This window comes from Canis aureus, chromosome 3 (genome assembly GCF_053574225.1).
Source record: "Canis aureus isolate CA01 chromosome 3, VMU_Caureus_v.1.0, whole genome shotgun sequence".
NCBI lineage: Eukaryota > Metazoa > Chordata > Mammalia > Carnivora > Canidae > Canis > Canis aureus.
Window position 1 is genome coordinate 54,767,797 of NC_135613.1, and position 23,542 is coordinate 54,791,338.

General features: G+C 53.1%; 1 protein-coding gene across 9 annotated transcripts in view; it reads left to right on the forward strand.

Annotated features, from left to right (window-relative positions):
* GAS7 (growth arrest specific 7) overlaps positions 1 to 23,542 on the forward strand; it is a 208,833-nt gene that overhangs the window by 177,155 nt on the left and 8,136 nt on the right. For all 9 annotated transcript variants that reach the window (XM_077892642.1, XM_077892645.1, XM_077892646.1 and 6 more), the window contains 6 exons: positions 2,373 to 2,462; positions 5,684 to 5,799; positions 8,280 to 8,354; positions 13,044 to 13,122; positions 19,420 to 19,548; positions 20,186 to 20,309. In XM_077892642.1, coding sequence (XP_077748768.1) covers positions 2,373 to 2,462; positions 5,684 to 5,799; positions 8,280 to 8,354; positions 13,044 to 13,122; positions 19,420 to 19,548; positions 20,186 to 20,309 — 613 coding nt within the window. The remainder of the gene's footprint in view (positions 1 to 2,372; positions 2,463 to 5,683; positions 5,800 to 8,279; positions 8,355 to 13,043; positions 13,123 to 19,419; positions 19,549 to 20,185; positions 20,310 to 23,542) is intronic.

The window sequence follows — 23,542 nt, forward strand, 5'->3', positions numbered from 1 at the left end:
AGCCCAGCCCCGATTCAGATTCTTAACTTGTGGTATTTTCAGTTTCTTCCTGTAAAATGAGGCCCGTGTAACGCAGCCCATGGGGGTTGCTGGGATGATGACATGGCAATGTGTGTGGGGCGCCTGAGTGAAGGCCTCCTAGGGATTCCCAGTGGTTATTGCTGCCTCCCCCGGGGAGCTTGTGGGGTGCAGTTCTTGTTGGCACCTACCAAGGGATGCGGGGCTCTGAGGAGCATTGGGGACATCCCTGTGCGACGGGCAGGAGCATCCATCCCCAAACCAGAGTTGGTAGAGGCGGGGACAAGCACCCTGGCGCCTTTGGCCAGTCCATCCAAGGACCCGTATCCTCACAAAGCAGTAGAAGCGATGGCAGGGATGAGCCCTCCTTGTCCCCCGTCCCCCAGCCCAGCCAGATCATCCCCTTCTGTGGTTATTACAGGGCCATTTGTGGGACCTCTTGCCTTCAACCCCCACCAGAATGCTCTAGAAGATCTCTGTGTTCACCCAGTTCTGCGATCCTTAACGCCCAATGTAACGCCGTCATTCGTTTGTCGCTAGATTTGGTTGAAATGTTCACAGACCACATTATCACACAAAATAAGGATGCCCCTGTGATCGCTGTTACTTGTTGAAACAAGAATAGCTGGCACGTGACATCAGGAATATGCGACGCTTGGGAATCCGGCCCTTGTGTCCATGATTCTCTCTGCAGGAGATCCAGGCGGCAGTGAGCCATCCCAGCCCCCCGGGGCTGGGGAGAGACGCCCCTAGTGTGTCAGCCTGAAAAGAGGGTTTGGGGGGACAGTTGCCTGATGGTGGGCATCGGGAGGCTGGGCCTCCCCCACTGCAGACTCCCTCAGGCCAGGAGGAGGAGATTCCACATCCCCAGGGTTTTCTGGATCCTTCCTGCTCCTGGTCTTCCCCTCCAGAAGGGGAATCCCAGCCCTTCCTTCCAGGATGGGTGTGTATCCCGGAGGAGAGGGCTCCTGTCCTTGGCTGGGACGTCTCCCACACCGTCCTGACCTCCTGGGACTGCAGGTGAGACCCGGGGCTCGGGCAGCCAGAGCGGAATGTATGTGCTACATGCACATCCAGCGTCCCATGTTGTGTCACCTGACGACACGCTGAACTCCTCCTGCCGGCTTGATAGCAATTGGCAGGAGCTGAGAGCAAGATCTGCTCTTGGACAAATCTCCACAGACCGCGCCCCTCCCCAGAGTGGGGGCTGGGCACCCCCACCCAAACCACAGCTTCTGTGCACGAGGCACCTCGTTCATGCACACGGCTGCCTAGCATTGCAGTTTATGCGGCCTCTGTCCAGAACCCCAGGGTTTTCCATGCGGTTCCTGCTTGAACATCACAGGGTTCCCACTTGGGCGGGTGCTGGCTCCGGGGTGAGGCTTGCAGACAGCAGGGCCCAGGTCTCGCCTCCCCGAATCTCCGTGGCTCCCATGCTGAACACAAATGAACGGGCTTCCCCAGGAGCGGATCCCAGGCTTGAAGCAACCCCAACAGAAGCGGGGGCCAGAGCGCTTCCACCGGGTGGGGAAAGCCAGGGCACCACGGACGTGCCTGGGCAGGGTCGTCTGAGACAGGCCCCAGGAACATCTTCACTGTCCTGTCCTGGGGGGCCCGGCCCCAAGCACACATCCTAGCATCATCACCTTCCACTCTCTTTGTCCGTAGAATACATATGGTGCATAAAACGCACAAGGTAAACTCTCGACCTGACCCCTCGGCCACATAGTTCCTTTTTCAGGAAGCAGGCGATGTTATCGGCTTCCAGAAGTATTCCGTACATAAATGACCAGATGTGTATATGTTTTCTCCTCCCCGCTCTGTCTCTTGCTCAATCTCTGTCTTCCTGCACAAATAGTAGTATTTTGTAAATACTATTCTACATCCTGGTTTTTTTCTTCCCCACTTGATAATACGACCTGGCGCGCCTTCCACATCAACATGTAAGAACTTTCTCCCGACGTTTTCAGCTGCCTATGCAAATCTCATAGATGCCTCTCTGCCCATTGCTGTTTAACCACTCCCCTGCTCGTGGACGCAGATCCATCCATAGGGCATGCTCTCCGTAGTGGTCACTGGGTTGGAGGCTCAGGCCATGTGTTTTTTGATAGATCCTGTTATGCTGCCCTGCAGAGAGTTGGGACCGGTTGCACCCCCCTGGGGTGGGCATGAGTGCTGCTGCCCCTCATTGGAAACGCGGGCCCCTGGAGCATCCCGAGACTGCAGTCAGTGCATGTTCTGCCAAACTGGTGTAAAGGGAGACCTCTGTAATGCCGTGTGCCAGGCACAGAGCCTTCCCAGCTGCTCCCAACCTTCTAGGCGAGTCATTTTCTTTCTTGTTCTGTGCTCTGCAGATAAACTGCGTGACATTCCCTCACCCAGACACGATGCCGGAGCAGCAGCTGCTGAAACCAACCGAGTGGAGCTATTGTGACTATTTCTGGGTAAGTGTGCCTCAGTTTCCTCCACCCCCTACTTCTCCGAGGATCAGGAGTAGAGGACACCCAGAAGGTGCATGAAGGGTCTCAAGCTCAAAAGAAGAGGATCCTCTTCTGTTGAAACCTGGTGGTAGATTGAGCATCCAGGGCAGACGTTTGAGACCCTCTTAGAGTTCAGATAGTTTCATAAATCTCAGCGGATCCATGGGATTTTCATTCAGGGCAGCACGGCAACCCCGGATGGAATGCAGATGAGCTGAGGGTCACTACTTTGCTGCTTGGTAGGAGCAATAGGCTGGAGCCAACTTCAGTGGGGGAATCTGGCCACCCCACTTGCTCTGTCACACTTGAAGGTGACCTTGGACAAAAGCTTTACCTTTTGGGGCTTCCCTGCTTCTATCAGGCAGGAGGAAGTTGGGAGCCAGGATCTGTGGAGAGCTCTGCCTTTACTCACTGTGGTTCCAGAACTTTTGCATTCTGTTCAATGAGTGCAGAGCTTCACTTTTGCAAGATAAAAAAGAGTTCTGGAGACAGATGGTGGGTGACGGTTGTGCATCCCTGTGAATGCGCTTGATGCCGCTGAGCTGCATCCTTAAAAGTGGTTAAGATCGGGGGGTGCCTGGGGGGCCCAGTCGGTTAGGTATCCTGACTCTTGATCTCCACTCAGGGCTTAATCTCAGGGTCATGAGTTCAAGTCCCAGGCTCCAGGCCGGGGGTGGAGCCTTCTTTAAAAAAAAAAAAAAAAAGGTTAACCTGGTAAATTTTATCTTACGTGTATTTTCCCACAACAAAATCAGTTATCTGTTGACAAGTGCACAGCCCGCCTGCTCAGAAGCTCTAGGAATAGCCCTTGGCCTCCGCCTGTAAGGCCAGCAGTGACTTTCAAAGTGAAATCAACTCACTCTGGATTCGTATAGTGCTGATGGTTGCTCATCCTTGGGAACATATAAAAAAAACACTGAATTGTGTGCTTTAGGGTTAAAAAAAAAAAAAAAAACACTTAAGCAGAGACCCTGAGGAGCAGTTAACACACAGAATAAAAACTGTTTGTTTCGCCACCATGCAGGATGGCATTGCTACCCGTTTCTAGTTTGCAAGCCAAGCACCAGACAGACATACTTTTATTCTGTTGACAAGTCACTTGTGCTCTCAAAGATACCCAGTGATTCCCAGTGGCCCAGCCGTGTATCTCCCAGACCTTGGGGTGGGGGTGGGGGGGTTGGGATCTGGAGAGGGGCAGCAGACGTCATAGAGAGGGTTCTGTGGGGTAGCAGAGGTCAGAGTGTAGGGGATTCAGGGGGCCCCATGAGCATGCTAGGTCTCCTTCTGTTTGCAGTAGGAAGATGTTGGAATACGATGTGATGAGGTTTAGAAGCGTCGTGCGAGGAGGACTGGGAGTGGCTGGTGGAGGAGTCAACAGCACGTACAGAAGCTCACGGTGGAGCCAGAGATTGGGGGCGACGGGAAGTGGCTGGTTATAGATGTCAGCTCGGAAGAGGGGCGTGCAAAGTGGAGCATTCAGGGGAGACTGGCTGGAGCCCTGGGAATGCAAACCCCGGGAGCTTCAGGACAGTTCATGTGGGGTTCATGTGGAGGCATCAGGGGCCCTGCCACTGGTCAGCATCCAAGGGAGCGCCATTTGTGCAGTCCTGTCCTCATTCAGGCTCTGCTGCAATCTGCTCCTTACTAGGGCTTTATTTTTCCTGACCACCACTTTTTCCTCTAACAGAAACCTCCCCACTGACACAGCCATCAAAGTCCACCATTTCTGGTTGCTTTTCCCAAGTGTGGACACATCACTCTCCATCCCATGTGGGAGGCAGATTGAGGCAAGGATTTGGGGGGGACGGTTCTTTGGCTTTTATCAAGGTGTAGCATTCACACAGTGAAGCATGTGGATCTTAAAAATACTCGGAGAATGGGACTTCTGGGTGGCTCAGTGGTTGAGCGTCTGCCTTTGGCTCAGGGCATGATTCCGGGGTCTGGGGATCGAGTCCCACATCAGGCTCCCCCCAGGGAGCCTGCTTCTCCCTCTGCCTCTGTCTCTGCCTCTCTGTGTGTCTCTCATGAATAAATAAATTTAAAATCTTAAAAAAAAAAAAAAAAAACTCAGAGAAGCTTTTCAGTGGCCAGAGCAGCCCTACCATGCCATGGAGTGTCCCACATGGTAGTGATCTCTCTGTCACGAGAGGTATTAGCAGTGTGGCCCAGAGGGCTTTGTGTCAGGATGGCTGAGGAAAGGGGATCCCATGTCAGAAAGGAGTTTTTGTGAGGGGTGTCCATAAGGTTTTAAATGCTCAACGATGGGAAGTGGGATTCTCTCCAGACCCCTTTCCAAATTTCCCTTCTCCTAAAACATCTGCTCTGGAAGTAGTCTTAGAGACATAAGATACAACCCAGGCCTACTGCAAAGAGGGGGGATGGACACAGCTTGGGATTGGAAAGGCCTGGCCACATCACCCCGTGGCTAAGCTGAGACAAGGGGTCCAAGGACCGATGTACCTGTCTGGTATCAAAGGATGCATTTTTAACTCCTTTCTTTAAGCACCAAAGCATCTGAGTCTGGATTCCTGGTGGGGAAAGGCTGTAATGGGGAAGGACACAGCTTCAGGTGTGGTACCTGCCAGGCCCAAGAAGTCTCTAAGAGCTATGTGGGCAGACCCCGGGATGAATGTCCTGCAGGGGAGGCTGAGCCTAGGGGTTGCTGGGTAGGAGGCAGGAAAGAGGTATTCAGGTCCCCTTGAAGAAATGCAAGCAAAACGAAAGAAGACATTTAATTTTGACATTTTAAGAGTATTTGCTTGTAAAATGAATCTAGTACTGAACTCTCATTTCACTGACTTGACCATCTTCCTTGAGTCCTGACTTGGTTGAAAGTTGACTAACATCAGATACCACTTAGCGAGCATTTAGGATCCGGCAAGCGCTGTGCCAAGCCATTTCCAGGGGTCACTTACCCTGGAATGACCATAGGAGGTGGGCACCAGCATCTCCCCAACACCGAGTTTCACAGAAGCAGCTCAGACTTGGACCCAGGGGAGAGCTTGCCTGAGGCCTCCCAGGAGAGAGACACGAACTGGGACCGTGGGCACAGCACCCCTCTTGGGCTGAGGTCAGCTTGCCAGGGGGCGGGGGGTCCCTTCGGGGGCTGCCTTCCCCACACTCCGTTCCCTGCAGCCCTGGACACCACCGTCACCTAACTTCCCATGCCTCTGTGTCCTTTCTAGGCTGATAAGAAGGATCCTCAAGGCAATGGCACTGTAGCTGGGTTCGAGCTGCTGCTTCAGAAGCAACTGAAAGGCAAGCAGATGCAGAAGGAAATGTCAGAGTTCATCCGGGAGAGGTGAGGCCTGGGCCCCCTCCCAGCTCCCGGGGCCATGGGCAGCGCCACCTTGTCCTCTGGGCCCGAGGCCCTTGAGCGACTGGGATGAGCACTGGCAACTCGGCACCCGGCCCAGTTAGCCCCAAGGGGAGCATGAGACCTGAGGCACCCCAAGATTTGTCTTGGGACAAATCTAACCTGCAGATGTGTTGCTTTGGCCTGTGTAATATATTTGAAGTTTGAGCTAACTTTTCTTTTTTTTTAATTGGTAGATCTTACATTAAAAGCTGGCTGCCTGGCATATCTTGAAAAGGCAAAAAGTCTGGCAGGAATGGTTTGTCCAACAATGGACCAGAGCCAGGTGGCAGCCACCCCAGAGAGGCAGCATTTTGCCACAGTCCCCACCACTCCCTGCTGTCTCCCGCCGTAGACCCCTGGGCTCCTTTACATTGGAAGCACTGGTCCTGTCATAACAAAAAGGAGGAGTGTTACCTTGTAATTCATCTTTGAACTAAAACTGTGTCCCGGGCCTGGGTGTAAAGAACGTGCCACCCCCACCTCCCCCACCCCACCCCCATCCCTGCCATCCTTGCCTTCAGGGAGCTCAGTGAGATGCAAGAGTCAGGTGAGGTCATTGTGACAAGTGCAAGGATTATAATAGTGATTTTGCTGAGGGATGGTCTGTCTGAACATAAGCGAGGAAACAATAAATTCAGCCTGATGGAAACAGGAAAAAGTAAAAGGAGAGTCTTAAGTTCCTTCTCCACCTCCCACCTTTCAGTTCCTCCGAGGTCTGAGACCCTGTAAGGCACACACACCTGCACACATGTATGCACCCCCCCACACACGTGTGCATTACACACACAACTTTCCATTCTGGAGTTTCCAGGGTGCGCTGGAAATATTTACAATAAAAGGCAATATATTTAACATTTTTTTAAATAACAATTTTAGTAATTTTTTGGAGTTTCAAAGCACCTCTTTGGCTTAGGAGGCCTGTTTTCCATTTGTAGAAGCAAATCTTTATTTTACGACCCTCTAAGCTGGTACGGGGTGGAGAGGATACATCGCTGAGGTGCAAGCAAACAGTAGCACAAAACAGGTGACCAGGTAAACGGCCGTGAAGCCAAAGTTTGAATACACCTGCGGTCTTATATGTTCCTAAAAATGTCATGTTAGCAGATAAATAGAATCTGACCTTGGAGAACACTCTGGTCTTCTGTGAGGAGTGCACATGTCTCCCGGGAGGCCTTTCCCAGCCGGGAGAGGTGAGGGCAGGGGCACACAGGTGGAGCCTGCTGGGCCCGGCATAGGGCAGCCAGGCCTGGTGCCTGGTGTATGCAGTTGACAGTGAGGAGTCTTGGGGAGTGTGAAGCTAGGAGTGCTTAGACCTGCTTTTGAGGGAGATGTGTTGACCTCTGACTGGATGCTGCACCCTGGTCGCCCATCACCCTGGAGAGGGCAGTGCAATGGCAAGGAAGTAACGAAACAGGAAAGAGACTCCAGTGGGACCCAGATGCCATCCAGAGGTGACAGTGGGAGCAGAGCCATGAATGAAGAAATACAATTGTGGGTCTCTCAGACCAAAGCAGAAAATAATTCTTACTCAGAATGATGCCAGGGGGCTTGGTTAGGCCACCCATCGCCATCACCACACCTGGGGCCATCAGCTTCAGAGCTGCTCAGAGCAAGGCTGCAGCCCCCAGAGGGTCTCTGAGGCCTTCCTGTTTGCCGAGGGAAAGGCCGGGGGCTTCTGCATGGTGGCTCTGGACATCACAGCACGGTCCCTCATCCCCGCAAGGCCCAGGGCACCGCTCAGGTGCTGAGCATCGCCAGGGACAACACTCTCACGTGATGTACCAGTTAATCCAGAACACTCCCCAGAGAGTTGCCTTGAAAGTGTGTCAAGGGCTCGCCTGCTGGAAGCAAAATCCAAGGCAACCTCCCTCGCTCGGGGAACGGAGGCAGCCGCAGCTCTGGGCACTGCCCGGTTTCCATGGAAATACGTGTGGCCTGCAGGCCTGATGGTCGGGAGATGCTGAGGGCTGGGGGACTGTAGGGGGAGGTGATGTTCCTGCTTTGTGGGGGCCGTCCCCGCTTTGGAGGATCTACCCCCAGGGTGCAGGGGCCAGAAGGGAGGCTGCCCTGCATGTCCCTGTGGTCCATCACAGGTTATGTTCATTCATTGGAGGGCCTCCCACCTGTCCAGCCCTGGGCTAGGAGTGATGCGAATAAGAGCGCCTCTTCACAGCCCAGAAGACACATGGGGTCACCCCATTTTACAGATAAGGAGACAGAGATTCACACAAGCTCGTTTACTCAACAAGGATTTTTCTAAGCACCTGCCGTGTGTTGGGTGGATGGACGAGAACCTTGAACTCTCAGAGCCTGTGGTCTAGAGGGTTCCTTTACACCGTCAGTAGGCAGCAGGGCTGTGGGTCAGACCTATGATATGATCTTGTGCCGCTGAGCTGACATGTTGGGTTTTCTCCCATTTGCAGGATAAAGATAGAAGAGGAATACGCAAAAAACTTGGCTAAGCTCTCTCAGAATTCATTGGCTGCTCAGGAGGAAGGGTGAGTGGGGAGAACGGTGACGGGAATGGGAAGGAACAGCAGACAGGATGGGGGACTTCCTTGTCCCTGATCCCTAATCGGTGCCATTGTCCCACATGACTGGGGAAGTCTGCATAGGCCTGGCTCCAGGTGGGCCCTCATGATTGCAGGTATGTGCGTCCATGCTCAAGGTGGGCACTTCCCCATTATCTTCTGTCTGGTGACCAAGGGCCTCCCACCAGATCCTGGTGTATGTCAGCAGCCCCTCTACCTCATGCCCTGGTCGCTGCACACCATCCCCCAGACTCTCACCCCAGCTCCCGTCTCTCTGAGAGCAGGCTGGTAAGACCCTGGGTGGGAGAGGATTCTGTACCCGGGCCCTCATTTAGAATTCTCTCCCGAAAGCCAGGCTCCCCTGCCTCTCCAGCTGTAGGGGTCCAGACCTCCTTGGGTTCAGGACCTGGGCTGGCGGAGGATCAGCCCCACCCTCCCAACCACAGAGGGGTCCCTAGCAGTGGAAAACTAGTTTCCTCTGCTTATATCTCTCTCTTTGTTTTTTAAAGATTCATTTATTTACTCACAAAAGACCCAGAGAGAGGCTAAGACACAGGCAGAGGGAGAAGTTCCTCTTTGGGGAGTCCGATGCAGGACTCGATCCCAGGACCCTGGGATCATGCCCTGAGCTGAAGACAGATGCTCAACCACTGAGCCACCCAAGTGTCCCTTTCTGCTCATTTCTTAACATAAAACACTTGCAGCCCGCTGGTGGGAATGTAAAATGGTGCCGCCACCATGGAAAACAGTTTGGCAGGGCCTCAGTATGCTAAATAGGATTACCGTATGACCCAGAAATTCCGCTCGTAGGTTTATACCCAGAAGAATTGAAAATAGGTACTCAGACAAATACCCGTATGCATGTGTTCATAACAACACCATCCAAGATAGCCAAAACATGCAAACAACCCAAATGGCCATCGGGGGATAGATGGACCAACAAGTTTTATATCCGTCCATGCTGGATCGTAGGGATATGCGATGGAATATTATTTAGCCATGAGAAAGGTATTTCAGGTCCTGATCCAGGCTACTACGTGGATGAACCTCAGGATAAAGATAGAAAAAAGTTAAAGAAGAAAAGGTTGCATGTTATAGGATTCCATTTTTATAAAATGTCCAGAATAGGAGAAACCCACAAAGACGGAACAAAGATAGGTGGTTGCTGGGTTGCCAGGGGAGCATGGAATGGAAAGAAACAGCTTCATGGGTTCGGGGTTTCCTTTTGGGGTGTGTATAGTCATCTGCTTGGGCAGCTATGATAGAGTACCACCGACCGGGCGGATTCAATGACACAGATGTCCCTTATCATGGTTCTGGAGGCTGGAAGGCCCAAGATCATGAGGCTGGAAGGGCTGGTGTCTGGCAAGAGCTCTCCTCTTGAGTTACAAGTGGCCACCATCTCCCTACGGGCTTCCCTTGGTGTGGAGAGAGCATGGGCTCTCTGGAGTCTCTTCTTATAGGGACCTGAATCCTATTAGATTGGGGCCCCACCACTTTTGACCTCATATGACCTTATTACTTCCTTAGAGGCTCCATCTCCAAATAACAGCCACCCTGGGAGGAGGTGGAGTGGGGGAGGCTTAGGGTTGCAACCTGAGTCCGGTAGAGACCCACACACTCAGTCCCTAATGGGGGGGGGGGGACGCACGGGTTTTAGAACAAGATAGAAGCAGTGGTTACACAATATGGTGAATGTGCCGAACACCGTGGGATTGTTCTCTTTAAATTAATTTCATGGAACGTGAGTTCTGCAGACTCAGGAGGTGGGAGCTGGAAGGATCCCCCCACCCCGCCTCCGCCAAGGCCTTCGCCCCATTGCTGCCTCCCTCTGTGTTGGAACCTCTCTTGCGAGGGGAAGTAAGGACGGAGGACGTCCTGTCGTGGGTGGTTATGGTCGTCAGAGGGCTGCGATGCTAAGTCCAAATCCGCCTGCGTGGCCTGAAGCCTCCAGGGGACGGGCTGTGCCAACCCAACGTGGCTTTGATTCAGGCCTCTCTGCGTGGGCCGGCCGTGTGGCCAAGTGGCGGCCGCTCTGTGGTTTCTCGCTGGTGCGGTGGGCCACAGGGTGGTCCCTGCAGGGCCAGGGGCTCCTCCACAGAAATGAGCTCACCCCCGTGGCCCCCTTCTGCCCCCACCCCTGGGACACTGGACCCAAGACGGGAGCAGGAAGGAGGCGTCAGTGGGTGGGGGAGTTGCCCCTCCGCCTGGCAAGGAGGCTTTCCTGCATATCTCCGTGCCCTGCAAGCGCAGGGCTGTTCTGGAGTCTTCCGGCTTCCACCTCCTCGGCCTGGGCTGCTGCCAGGGACACTCCATCCTGCCAACATGCTCAGCATATGCTCCCAGCTGCACAAGCCAGGCCTGCACCACCGTGCCGTGCACACACGCACTGACACACACGGGCCACCCAGTACACGATTGCTCACGGGCCTCGGCGCCGTGCACCTGCAACGCGGGCGTGAATGTGCATCCCATCGTGGCTGCCCAGGCACACATTCCTCCCGGCGACCTGCGGGGGCTTTGGGGAGGGAGTGGGAGGGCGGTGAACACACGGGAAATGGGATTTGGGTCTTTGCGGGTTGGTAATTGTGACAGTAACACGCATTTTGACTCGGCCTGCCTGAGACCGTATGTTGGAATGGAAACACATCTCAGGTTTTCTTTCTTTCATTAACCTCTCCACAGATGAAAAAAAATCTGTCTTCAAGGGAGAGAATTTCTAAATTGCTTTTTTTTTTCCCCCTAAACTGGGAGGTGACTCTGGAGGGGCCTGGAATTCTGGAGTGGGGAAGTAGGGGGGTGGACAGGGGAGTGTGCTGCTTGCCCAGAGAGGCCCATCCGAGGGTTGCAGTGGCAGCCGCCCCCCTGTGAATGCCCAGCCTGGAGGCAGTGGGTGGGGGGCCGAGGACCTCATCCCGCGTGGGACCCGGCTGCTTCCTTCCTTCCCAGAGCAGCACCCAGATGCCCTTCTCAGGCTGCCAAAGCCCTGGGCCAGTTCCACGTGCTGACCGTAGGCGCCCAGGCTCAGCAGCGCCCAGGGCCTTTCTGGCTGCCGGGCTCTGTAGGTTCACGGGGAGCTCAGCCTGGATTCCAGCTCCCACTCCGCCCGGCTCTCACTTTAGATCTGTGATCCTCTTGAGATAATCTGCATGTTAGGGCATCAGGCCAGGATTCGAGATTTTTTTTTTACCTCCCCTACCACCACCCCGTGGATATGCAGTCGTCTCTGACCCTTGGTCGAAAAGACCGTGCTCTGTCCCCACCCCACCCCCAGGTGCTTGGCACCTGTTACTGGTCACTTGCCTGTTACCTGCGTGCCTGTGTCTGCACCTGGCATTCTGTTCTTGTATCCATGTGACCGCCACGACTGCTCCCACCCCCTCCACCTTCCCCCCATCCCCGGGCCCCCTGACCATCTGCCAAATCAAGGGAGAGCCCAGGCCACCCAGAGTTGCCCCAGCACCGCTTCCGGGAGCTCAGTCCCCTTCCGAACAAGACAGATGCCAACAGCTTGGAGTGCCCCGTGGCTCCCTCCGGCTCTTCCCTGATGGACTGTGCTCCCCAGCCAGGATCGCCCCGGGGGACCTTTCTGTGCTGCCGGACCCCTAGATAAAATGGGTCAGCCATTTCCCGTGAGCCAGCCTCGCAGCCAGACGGCCCTGGACTGTGACCAGAGGGACTCGTTGTGTTCTGTTGGACGAGTCTCACTGCCGGTGGCCTTGCTTGAAGCCCAGGAGCCGCGCGACCTGCTGCTTTTTGACTCAGCTGTGCCACTTCGCTGGATGTTTTACGGATTTTCTGGGGAGGGAGTTGGGGGTGGGGGGTGATGGTGGCTTTTTTGATGAGATGAAGTCATCTGAACAGTCAGCCTGGGTTTACGGGCTGCGTGGGGAGGTCTCGAGCAAGGACTGCATGCGTGTCGCTTGAAGCCCAGCGAGGCTCGAGGGTTCCAGGTGGTGGAGGGTGTGGGGACCACTCGTGAAGACCCTGGGGACCTCAGGAGAAGATTGCTTTTATTTTTGAAACCTCTCCTTTGGGCGGCAGGTGATTAGCTCACGGTACTCTGCCCTTCTGGGTGGGGAAGGTGTGGGCCACACCGGGTGGGACTCTACAGCCCAGAATCAGGACTGGGGGAGCCTGTGGGATCATCTGTGAATGGGGATCGAGAGCCTTCCCTGCTGCGTGGGCATCTGTGAGCAGTCCCTCCGCCCAGGGGTCCACCTCCCCCCCTCCACCACCACCATCACCTTGGAAGTCTGGCCACTGGAGGCTTGCCCGCAGGCAGGGCTGTGTGGCACCTTCCGTTTGAGAAGGGCTTCTCCCCAAAGAGGTGGCTTTCCTTCTTCCTTGAGAGGCCAGCAGGCCTTCACACTGCGCTCCCATGAACCAGGGTGGGCGCCGGGAAGGCATGGGCAGGTGCCTGCTGTGCCCCTGCACCCCACCTCCTTCTCCCATCTCCCCCGGTTCTCTGAGTTTCTGGATGTTTCCCCAGGTGCTGCTGCCTGCCCCCTTTGGTCCTGAGATCCTCAGCTCGGTTTGGGATGGTCCCCCTCCCCCGCTGAACCCACGTGGAGAATCAGCCATCCCCCCAGGAGGGGCCGAGATCTCTGAGGGCAGTGCCGCTGCCTGGGTCTGACCTTCTCTCTCCTGTTACAGCTCCCTGGGAGAAGCGTGGGCCCAGGTGAAGAAGAGCCTTGCAGACGAGGCGGAAGTTCATCTCAAGTTCTCTGCCAAGGTGAGCCGGCCCTGCGGCCTCTCTGAGCTGGTCACATGCAGCCGTGTGCTGCTGAAGGGCTCGCAGGGATCTCCCCAGTGCGTCCCGCCGGCCCCTTCCGTGGTCCGCGGTGTGGATTCCCAGTGCGGGGCAGAGAGACAGCAAAACAGTGGCATCAGGGGCCATGCGTGTCCCTCAGGAACTCAGAAAATAGTCAAAGCTTCATAAGTACTGGTGTTTATAAGTATTTATTCCCTTTGTGCATTTTTTAAAGATTTTATTTATTTATTCATGAGAGACACACACACACAGAGACAGAGAGGGGCAGAGACACAGGCAGAGGGAGAAGCAGGCTCCCTGTGGGGAGCCCGATGTGGGACTCGGTCCCAGGACCCTGGGATCACACCCTGAACCGAAGGCAGATGTTTAACCACTGAGCCACCCAGGTGCCCCCACTCCTGTCTTTATAAGCCTACTCTCTCTCAGGATCTTTCTGTTCCCAGGTGACCCTCTTCTTCCCCACTCCCTGGCTCACATCTCCAGATTCCATCTCAGGCTCTCACCTACTCTTCAGGGGGAAAAAAATAAACCCAGAGTCTAAGGGAAATAATTCACACTAAAGTGTGCATGACTGATGAGGCTGCCCACTAGCATGACTGCGTTTTAAAGGAAGAGAGATCCTTGAGAGTAGCGCCATTCTTGGTGGCCTTTGTCCCGTGGGGTCTGCACCCTTCCCACTGTCACCAAATTGGAGGGTACATTGCCTCCTTTACTACCATGTGGAGGTAACACCTCCCAGAGGCGTCTGCTCCTCCCTGAGTTCCACACTCAGCACCCATGGTTCCATCTGTTCTCCGGAGGCATTGCCCTTTGGGGCTTTGGGATGTGCGCCATCAGAGGGCAGGAATCGGGCTTCGTATGTGTCTCACCACCCTACCCCGTGACGGTCCCCCTTGCACGCAGAGGGCAGAATGAGTGGCTCAAGTGATGGGGACCCACAAAAGGGCTTTATAAAGATCTGGGGTGGGAGGAAGAAACAATGCCGCTAGCAGCCCCACCCCCGGCTTTGGAAGGATGTTAGCACCCCGAAGTCAGGTTGACGCCAGCCGTGAGTGAGACTTCTGGGCTCGCAACAGCACCCTTAACCCAGCCACTGAGCACCTCGCAGGAAATCTGCCAGTCGAGTGTGGGTGAGGGGGCTCCGTGAAGCATCCTTTTTCTGCCTCGGCCTCCCTTCTCGCGTCCTGGCCTCCACGGAGGCAGAAGCCTCCACTGATGGGGGAGATGGGGGAGGGAGGCTGCCAGTGTGAGGTGGAGCTGGATTTATAAGTTCTGAAAGGTCACCTGCTGGGTCCCCGGGAACCCTGCTGGCACCCGCTCCTCATCACCAAGACCCTCCAGTCTTGATTATTTATATAGTGCCCAACAGGTGACAAAATTTTCTCCAAATACACACATTTATCTCTACGTCTTTTTACCCTCACTGCCGCCACCACCTCTGCCTTCACCAGCATCGGTACTCCGAGCCACCAGCCACGTCTGGTTTTCCCACACCCACTGAGTTCTCTGACACCAGCCGGGTGTCCTACAATTCAGCTCAATGCTGGTGCTACCTGCCTAGAGAAGCATCTGATCCCATGGGCAAAGGGCACCGTCCCACAAGACTGTCCCCCTTGTTGCTTCCAAGTCTGGCCACACATGTGTCTGACATAGCGACAAATCGGGACTTCCCACGACACCTTCCTCACATTTGATGCTTTGCTGAATGGCTCACAGAACTCGGGGAAACGTGTACTTAGGTTTCCCGGTTTATCACAGATTAAAGGATGTCGTGAAGGATACGGATGAACAGCCAGATGAAGAGGTCCATAGGGCGAGGTCCAGAAGAGTCCTGAGCACGGGAGCTTCCGTCCCCATGGCATTGTGGTGTCCCACCTGCCCGGCAGGTGGATGAGGTCACCAACCCAAAAGTTCTCCAAACGCTATAATTGATGGATTTTTATAGAATTTTCATCACATAGGCGTGATGGCTTATGAACTCCATCTCTGCCCCTCTCTCCTTCCCTCCCCAGGGGATGGAGGAGAGGCTGAAAGTTTCAAGCTTCTAATCATGGTTTGGGCTTTCTGGTGACCAGCCCCCATCCTGAAGCTCCCCAGGAGACCACCGAGGTCACATCATTAGGAAGATGCTCCTGTCTCCCATGAAATGCCAAGGGGTTTAGGTAGGGGTTCTGTGTCTGGGACCAGGGTCAAAGACCAAATATTAGCACCAGAGATGCTCCTAGCACCCCTATCATTTGGGGGGTTACAAAGCTTTTGGGAGTTCTAGCCGGGAGCTGGGGACCAAGGCCAAAATACACATTTGTTGAATCAAGGCATCCCAGTGTGCAAGCATTCTAGAAGGTTCCGTGAAGGGACTAACTCCTTTCCCTTGGGTTTTAACAAGCACCCTGGCAGTCAGCATCTGCATTTCACACATGCTCCTGAGGAAGCAGAGGACAGGACTGAGAGAATTGGCAGCTTGCCCTCCGGACCTTCTCTCTGGGCAGACCAGTGGCATTTAAAAATGCACAGAGCCCTGCTCTAAGGGACACTCTGTCCTCTCTCAGGGGTGGCCAGGGGGGTGCAGGCCTCCCCCTCCAAGCACTCGGGATGTTTTCAGCCAGGTGTTGTCAAGGTAGGGCTGACTTCACCATGCAGCTGATGGAAGATCTGTGACGAATGTTCACGAAAACCGGATTTTTCTATGGGAGCTTCTCCTGCCTTCAGCCTATGAGTGTTGGTGGCCCTCCAAGGCGACCAGGGTAGCAGCCCAATGGCTGGATGATGATTCCTCAAAAGCAAAGGGGCTCCCAGGATTTATGCATCTGCTGTGAATAATAGGGCTCCCTATGGCCGAAACCCATTTTAGCATCTGCTCCACAGGGCTTGTTGAAATTCACTCTGAATGTTCTGTGTCAGGGGTAAGAGCACTTTAAGAAATGCAATTTCAGCTATGGCAATCTTTCAGGCTTTGCAATCTCCTGGCTCGAGCCACCATCCCTAGCAACAGGCTCCTGAAGAAGTAAGATTGCTGTATGCAAAGGAGGATCTACCTGGCTTCAGCTGAGGAAGAGAAAATAGAAAAATTCTTTCTGACAGAAGAAAAAAATCCAATCATGCAAGAGAGGCCATGCATTCAGACAGAAGATTTTAGGGGGACAGTGGGAGTCCAGAGACGTGAGTTTTATATCCGTGCTCTTCCTGACAAGCTTTGTGACCTGGAGCGAGTCCTAGCAACTCTGGGCTTCCCTTTTTTTTTTTTTTTTTTTAATGTGTGAAATGAAGAGCTTGGACCAGATCAGTGACTTGAAGCTTATTTGATTGGTACCCCCAGGTAATACGTTTTGCATGGGCAGCCAGAGCACACAGGTGTCCAGATCCAGATAGCCACGCACAGGTGCTCACACACATGCATAGCTAAGACAAATGTTCCACAGAGCTACACTACTTCTACCTAAAATGTACTCTGGTGTTCTCTCTCTCCTTTCTTTCTCTCTTTCTTTCTTTCTTTCTTTCTTTCTTTCTTTCTTTCTTTCTTTCTTTCTTCTTTCTTTCTTTTCTTTCTTTCTTTCTTTCTTTCTTTCTTCCTTTCTTTCTTAAGATTTTATTTATTTTCATGAGAGAGAGAGAAGCAGAGACATAGGCAAAGGGAGAAGTCTCAAGATGCATGACTCAATTCCAGGACTCTGGGATCACGACCTGAGCCAAACACAGATATTCAAACACTGAGCTACCCAGGTGTCCCTGGTGTTCTCTATTTCTCATCAAAAAGCTAGTTCTGACCTAACTGACACAACTGATTTCACAGCTCTTAGGCCAGCTCAGGAGGTCACAAGGACAAGCATCCAGGAAGGCCTCTATCCCTGGGCAAAGATGCTCAGGCATTAGAACAAGTATAAGAGGACACCCAGCCAGCGTTCTCAAAGAAAAAAAATTAGTCTTTTATTTTATTTTTAAGATTTTATTTATTCATTCGACAGAGAGAAAGAGAGAACACACACGCACAAGCAGGGAGAGGGGCAGAGGGAGAAGCAGGCTCTCTGCGGGGAGCCCAGTATGGGTCTCGATCCCAGCACCCCGGGATCATGACCTGAGCCAAAGGTAGATGCCTAACGAACGGCCACCCAGGTACCCCAAAATGAGTCTTTTAAAAGCATTTAAAACATAGAACTATGAATCTCTATGGGATTGCATGCCTGTGACAGCTAGTAGCGTTTTGTTTCCAGAAAGCCATTTGGAATCTGGGAGGCACATTTTGGTGTATTGGGCCCTTTTGTAAGTCACAGAACCGGGGGCTGGGGCCTAGGAATCCTGAAAATCCTGAATGTTGAAAAGACCCTCTGGACAGTAAACTCCTGGGCACGTGGACGTCTGGAAATCAGCCCACTTCCTAGGCCCTTGGAAAGAGACCCCGGGGTTACTGAATCGACAGGCTGAGTTTACCCTCCTAAATCCCCGACCAGAAGCAGGTCCCCCCAGCAGCTAAGCTATGCTTCTCCTCCACCAACACCTGATGTAGTGGGAAAGGGCCTGCGTGTTCTGGGCCGCTCTCAAGGGTGTAGCATCTTTCGGACTGCCACCAGGTGGGGGTGTTTTCCTATGCAAGTCCGCTTCTAGGGGCTTGGAAAAGTTGGAGGCATTTACAGCTGACATCAGGGAGAGAGGGGTGTTTGGGTGTTGTTTCCTTTTTTTTTTTTTTTTTCCATGTATGAAATGAAGAGCTTGGACCAGATCAGTGACTTGAAACTTATTTGACTGGGATAAGTCAAATAATAAGTAATAAGTTTTGCATGGGCAGCCGGGGCACATAGGTGTCCACATCCAGATAGCCACGCACAGGTGCTCACACGCATGCAGAGCTAAGACCAATGTTCGAGAGGCTCTGGGAGGCTGAGTTGGGGGGCTTTGGGAGGCTGAATCGGAGTGCTCCAGGAGGCCTGTGCTCTGTTAGCCTTTGACAATCATCCGACAACCAAGGCATCGACTTGTCTCCCAGGCATTGGGCACTGAGGATTTTGTCACTCTCCCTAGTAGTAAAGGGGCTCCCACCCCGCACCAGCTCTGACCAGACATTCTGGACACAGTGGGGCAAAGCCAGCTGGGCCTCTGCCCTCTGGGACCCCCCCCCCCCCACACACACACACACACCTGTATTTGATACAGAACTACAAACACCGAAGTCCTGAGGTCTCCAGAGAAAAAGATAATGTAGCAAGAGACCGGTAAGGAGGAAGAGAGAGAAGTCGCAGAATCCCTGTTGGGAGGTCATGTTCGAATGTTCGGCTGTGCTTCCCGAAGGCACTTCGGGGACTGGCTGAGGGACCCTGGAAGGCTGGTCGGGGGGGCCATAGGAGGCGGAGTCGAGGGTGCTCCAGGAGGCTGGGCTGGGGGCTCCAGGAGGCTGAGTCAAGGGGCTCTGAGAGGCAGAGTTGGGGGCCTCGGGAGGCTGAATCAGAGCGCTCAGGAGGCTGAGTGTGAGGGCCCAAGTCAGCTGGGCTCTGGGCTGCCCACCTGGCTCTGACCACAGCAGGGCCACGTTGATCTGTAAAAGCTCTCCTTCAAAAGAGGGTGGAGTAGGGGAAAAAAGAAGAAGCATAAATGGGAAGGAAAAAGCTTGAAAAAACCCCACACCTCTCTGGCTCTCCAGAGTAGAGGCTGGCTTCCTCAGGGCAGGAGGGGAAGTGCACCTGTCTCCAAGCAGACCAGAGAGGGGAGCCTCCTGGGCTGGTCACCCAGACCAGCAGCTGGGATCTTCTCCCGGCCCTGGGCAGTGCCCACCATGGCTTCCTCGAGCTCTGACCCGTGTCCAGACCATCCTTGTAATCTGGGGCACCCGGCATGTGGCAGATGTTCAGCAAATAGAACTGACCTGAGCTCACCTCACTAAAAGGCAGTCGCTGTGCTAAGTACTTGGGGACACAGAGGCGGTGGCTTGGTTTCCAAACCCCAGTTTGGAAAGTAAAGCAAAGTAAGCTGAGGACCTGAGCAAAGTCCTACGAGCAGTGGTGAGAGCCTAGGGGAAGCAGGAGGCAGCCGATGAAGGGCTCGGAAAGCCTTGGACGCTAAGGTGTGAATCCTGGGGCCTGGCCAGCTTAAAGTGACCCCCTGACTGAGACCTATTGGGTGGCCCCTTGTGTCTGCCTTCCTATTGGCTGGGCCAGGCTCTGTCCCCGACCCCACCCTCACCTGTAGAGTGGGGGAGAGTGCCCCCCCACCTCATCTTGCACCTGACGTCCCCAGGTCCTGAGCGTGCCCCCCCCCCACTTTCCTCGACAGCTGCACAGCGAGGTAGAGAAGCCCTTAATGAATTTCCGAGAGAACTTTAAGAAGGACATGAAGAAGTGTGACCACCACATCGCCGACCTCCGCAAGCAGCTCGCCAGCCGCTATGCCGCGGTGGAGAAGGTGAGGGACCTGGGAGGCCAGCAGGCTGGGTGACGGCAGGGTCCGTGACCCACAGCAGAGGCATATGTCCCCGGGTGGTGGGATTGGGGTGGCGGTAGGAGGAACAGCAGCCCCCAGCCCACACCTGAGGATCCCCCACTCCACCCCTGGGACCCTCGGGTCACTGCCAAAGGACCAGTGAGAGACCAAGTGGGGCTCCCCAGGCACAGGAAACGAGGTACCCCACGCTTTTGTGAGATGCTCAGCCGGCACGTGTGCTGGTCCACACGGGCCCTTTATCTGGGCCTCTCTGGGCAGATTTCCTCCTGATGATTTGGTTCCCCTGGCAGAGGCCTGGAGGTTTGACCTTGCTGGGAGCTACTAACCCCAGTGCCTTGGGAAGGGGCACAGGACCAGGGGCGCATCCTGCCGTGGGCACCCTAAACTCTGCCAACTGTGGCCACCCCAGGGCCCATCTGGACCCAGAGTGGGGTGGCTGGTGCTGCTATCCGCTGAGCACCTGCTGGGGAGACAACGATCCATAAACACAGAGAAGTCAGGACCCCTACCCAGCAACAGGGAGGCTGGGCTGCATAACCCGAGGGGCCCTCCTGGCATGGAGTCCTCTGAGCAGCCTCCCCATGTCATTGGACCCCAGGCCCGTAAGGCTCTCACGGAGCGGCAGAGAGACCTAGAGATGAAGACCCAGCAGCTGGAAATCAAGCTGAGCAACAAGACGGAGGAAGACATCAAGAAGGCACGGAGGAAGTCCACACAGGCTGGTGAGTGCGGCCACCGGGCCCCCTACCTCTCTGGTCCTCGCTGGGGCCTACGAGGTACAGAAAGGGCATGGCTGAGGGACACCTGGGTGGCTCAGGAGTTGAGCATCTGTCTTCTCAGGGCCTGACCCCGGTGTCCTGGGATCAAGTCCCGCATCAGGCTCCCCATAGGGAGCCTGCTTCTCTCTCTGCCTGTGTCTCTGCCTCTCTCTGTGTGTCTCATAAGTAAATGAAAAAAAAAAAAAAAAAAAGGCAGGACCATGGAGGGGGTCATGACGCTGTGTCCAGGCCCTCCTGGGAGATGAGGGGGCCACCCTGGACCTCAGACCAGGAGGTAGACAAAATCCTCCATGTGTCCGGAACTCAGGGCTCCTGTCCTTGCGAGGATCCTCCCAGGGCTTCCTTATGGCGAGTGGAGAGACCCCCTGCCCCACCACGGATGCCCATATTTTGTTCGGTGAAAGAACCAGATTTCAGATTCTCACAGATTCCCCCCGTCACACCCTTGAGTCAGTTTCTACTTCAACCTCGTGGTTAAAAACTTGTGGATGCACAAGAAAGGGGGAGAAAGGCCAATTAGAACCAGGTTAAAAAAAAATAGTCACTATTTGTTCAGGAAGTCCAAGTTGAGTGGCACGCAGGTGGCAATGCGATGGCTTTCTGGGATTAAAGCGTGCGCTGTGATTAGGGTTTGGGTCCAGTGTCCTTCTCACCCGAATTTCTGGTGAACCTAAGACAGTTAACACGTTACAGAACGAAGCCCACCGTCTGGATGTGATCATACAGTGGTGTAGAGGTAGTCGATCACAAAGCAGTGTGACAGAAACACAACATTTGATTGAAAGATCCTGTAATGCATAGTGATAACCAGATCCAGAAATAGAAGGCATAATATACTTATCCCGGGGGATTGGGAAGGCACACCCAGGACGGGAAGAGGCTGTTTCAATTAGCTCAATTTATTAAATTATTTTAACAATACAATTTTATCGCTGCCTGTTAAAAAAATGTGACCAGCACCTAATAATATAAAAATCCAATTCACTAAATAGACGCACCAACAACACTTCCTAGTGTTTGAACTTTTTTAAATGTTTCTTGATATTTATTTTATTTTTTTTTTGATATTTAAATTTATACACAGTAGGTCATTTTCTGTTCCATGTCCTGAACTCACTTTTTAAAATTTTTTTAAAATATTTTATTTATTTACTGGGGAGAGAGAGCAAGAGAGCGAGAGAGCAGGGGCAGAGGGAGAGGGAGAAGCAGGCTCCCTGCTGAGCAGGGAGTCCGATGTGGGACTTGATCCCAGGACCCCGGGATCATGACCTGAGCTGAAGGCAGACACTTCATCGACTAAGCCACCCAGGCACCTGAATTTGAGCATTTTAAAAAAAGACTTCTGTATGTCACTTGTGATTTTTTGTTTTTTTTTTTCTGTGAACGGATGAACTCCTGTCCTCTCCCCTATTTCTTTTCAGGTGGCTGGTCTTGTTCTGACAGATTGATTGACAAGGATTAATTATATGTCAGGAAAATTAACCTTCCGTGGTTTGACTTGCAAATATTTTTCCTAGGTTGCCATTTAGCATTTAATTTTGTTCTTTATATTTCACTTGCTCACTCGCTCGCTTGTTTTCTTCTTGAATTTTTTTGCAGAACAGTCTTTTTCCCTTATAAGGTCTGGATTTTGTGACTCCCTTAGAAAGACCTTTCCTTCCTCAATATGTATTTTTTAAATCACTTTTTTCCTTTAGCCTCAGGTGTAAAAAATAAACACGTAAATACTTGACCCACCAGGAGATTATTTGAACCCACAGCACTGCTTTGTGCCCTGTTCCTTCGAGTTCCATTGTTTTGTGTATTCATTTACGTCGTATCCTAGATATTTTGCTTCACATTCATTTCTCTTGGAATAGCCAAATATCTAGAACCCATTTCTCACACATTCTGGACAATCTTGCTACTTGCTCTTTCTAGTCAATTGCAGCCGAATTCAGAAGAACGTTCCATTTTCGTGCTGGGAAGGCTCTGCTACATTTGTTCTTCTGGTCTTGCTGTTTGTGTCTTGGCTGGTTGTGTGGCCTTCAGATAATACAGACTTATCCCTACAGTTTGGAATTCTCTTATGATGGAAGCGACTGGTCCTTGCCCTTGGTTCTAACTGAAAAATTCTTCCTTTCCAAAACCCCTTTCTGTGTGCCTCGTGCCTGGCCCCATACCCCAGAGCCTCTTGTCAAACCCTCCAGTCCTCCTGCAGCTACCCGATTTCCTGATGTCGCACAAGATCCCAAAGCATGGTCTCAAGATCGGGATCGACAAAGAGGGCTTTTTTGGGAGTTTGAGTATCATATGTTTGTAGGGTGACTTGCTGACCCCCCTCGTTGGTCAGGTGCTGTCAGGCTCCTGGTGGGAATGTGTTGGCTGTGAAGTACACACTTTCTTCTCTCCAGATCAGTCCTTCTTGGGATCAGGGACCCATTACTGAGGATGGGTCAAGAGCTCTTGGTTGTGTTCTGTTACTCGGGCTCATCTCTTGGCAACAGTGTAGTTCAGTGGAAGGTGGTGCTGAGCTGGGCCCTGGGCTACGTGGACGGGAGTCTCCCCAACTTCTTTCACTTCCATTTCAGAATACACATGAGCCAGGGGATGTTAGAGGACATTGACTCCGCTGGAATTACTAGATTGAGAGTGAATCTGCTAGTTTGGGATTGGTTCTTGAGTTTTTCGCATCTCGAACAAAGGCTGTGATTCCTTCCTGTCTCTGGAACCCAGTGATGATCAGAAAACCACATTGAGACGGAGCCGTGTGCCCAAGTGATGCCTCTCTAGCTGCAATGTGCACGGGGTTCCCCTGAGGATCTTGGGAAAATACAGTTTCCGATTCAGTAGGTCTTTGGTGTGCCCTGGGATCTGCGTTTCTGGCAAGTTCCCAGGGCATACTGAGGCTGCAAGGCCAGGCATTGCGTTCTGGGCAATAAGGTTCTGGGTGCTGATATGCTTAGTAATGCTTGCAACTGTCCTACGGCTTATTTTCCTTCTAATTACAAAATATTTCAAATGTACCTGCCTTTCCAGAAAATAACCTCCCAAGCATCAAGATTGAAGAGTTAGGTCTGTTTCACCCGTCTCTTTTAAGAAAGAAAATGCTGTGGGAGGAGCTTATTTCTTCCCACCCATCCTCTCTTTCCAAAGTGACCACCGTCCCAGAATTGGTGTGTAGCGTGCCAGTGCAT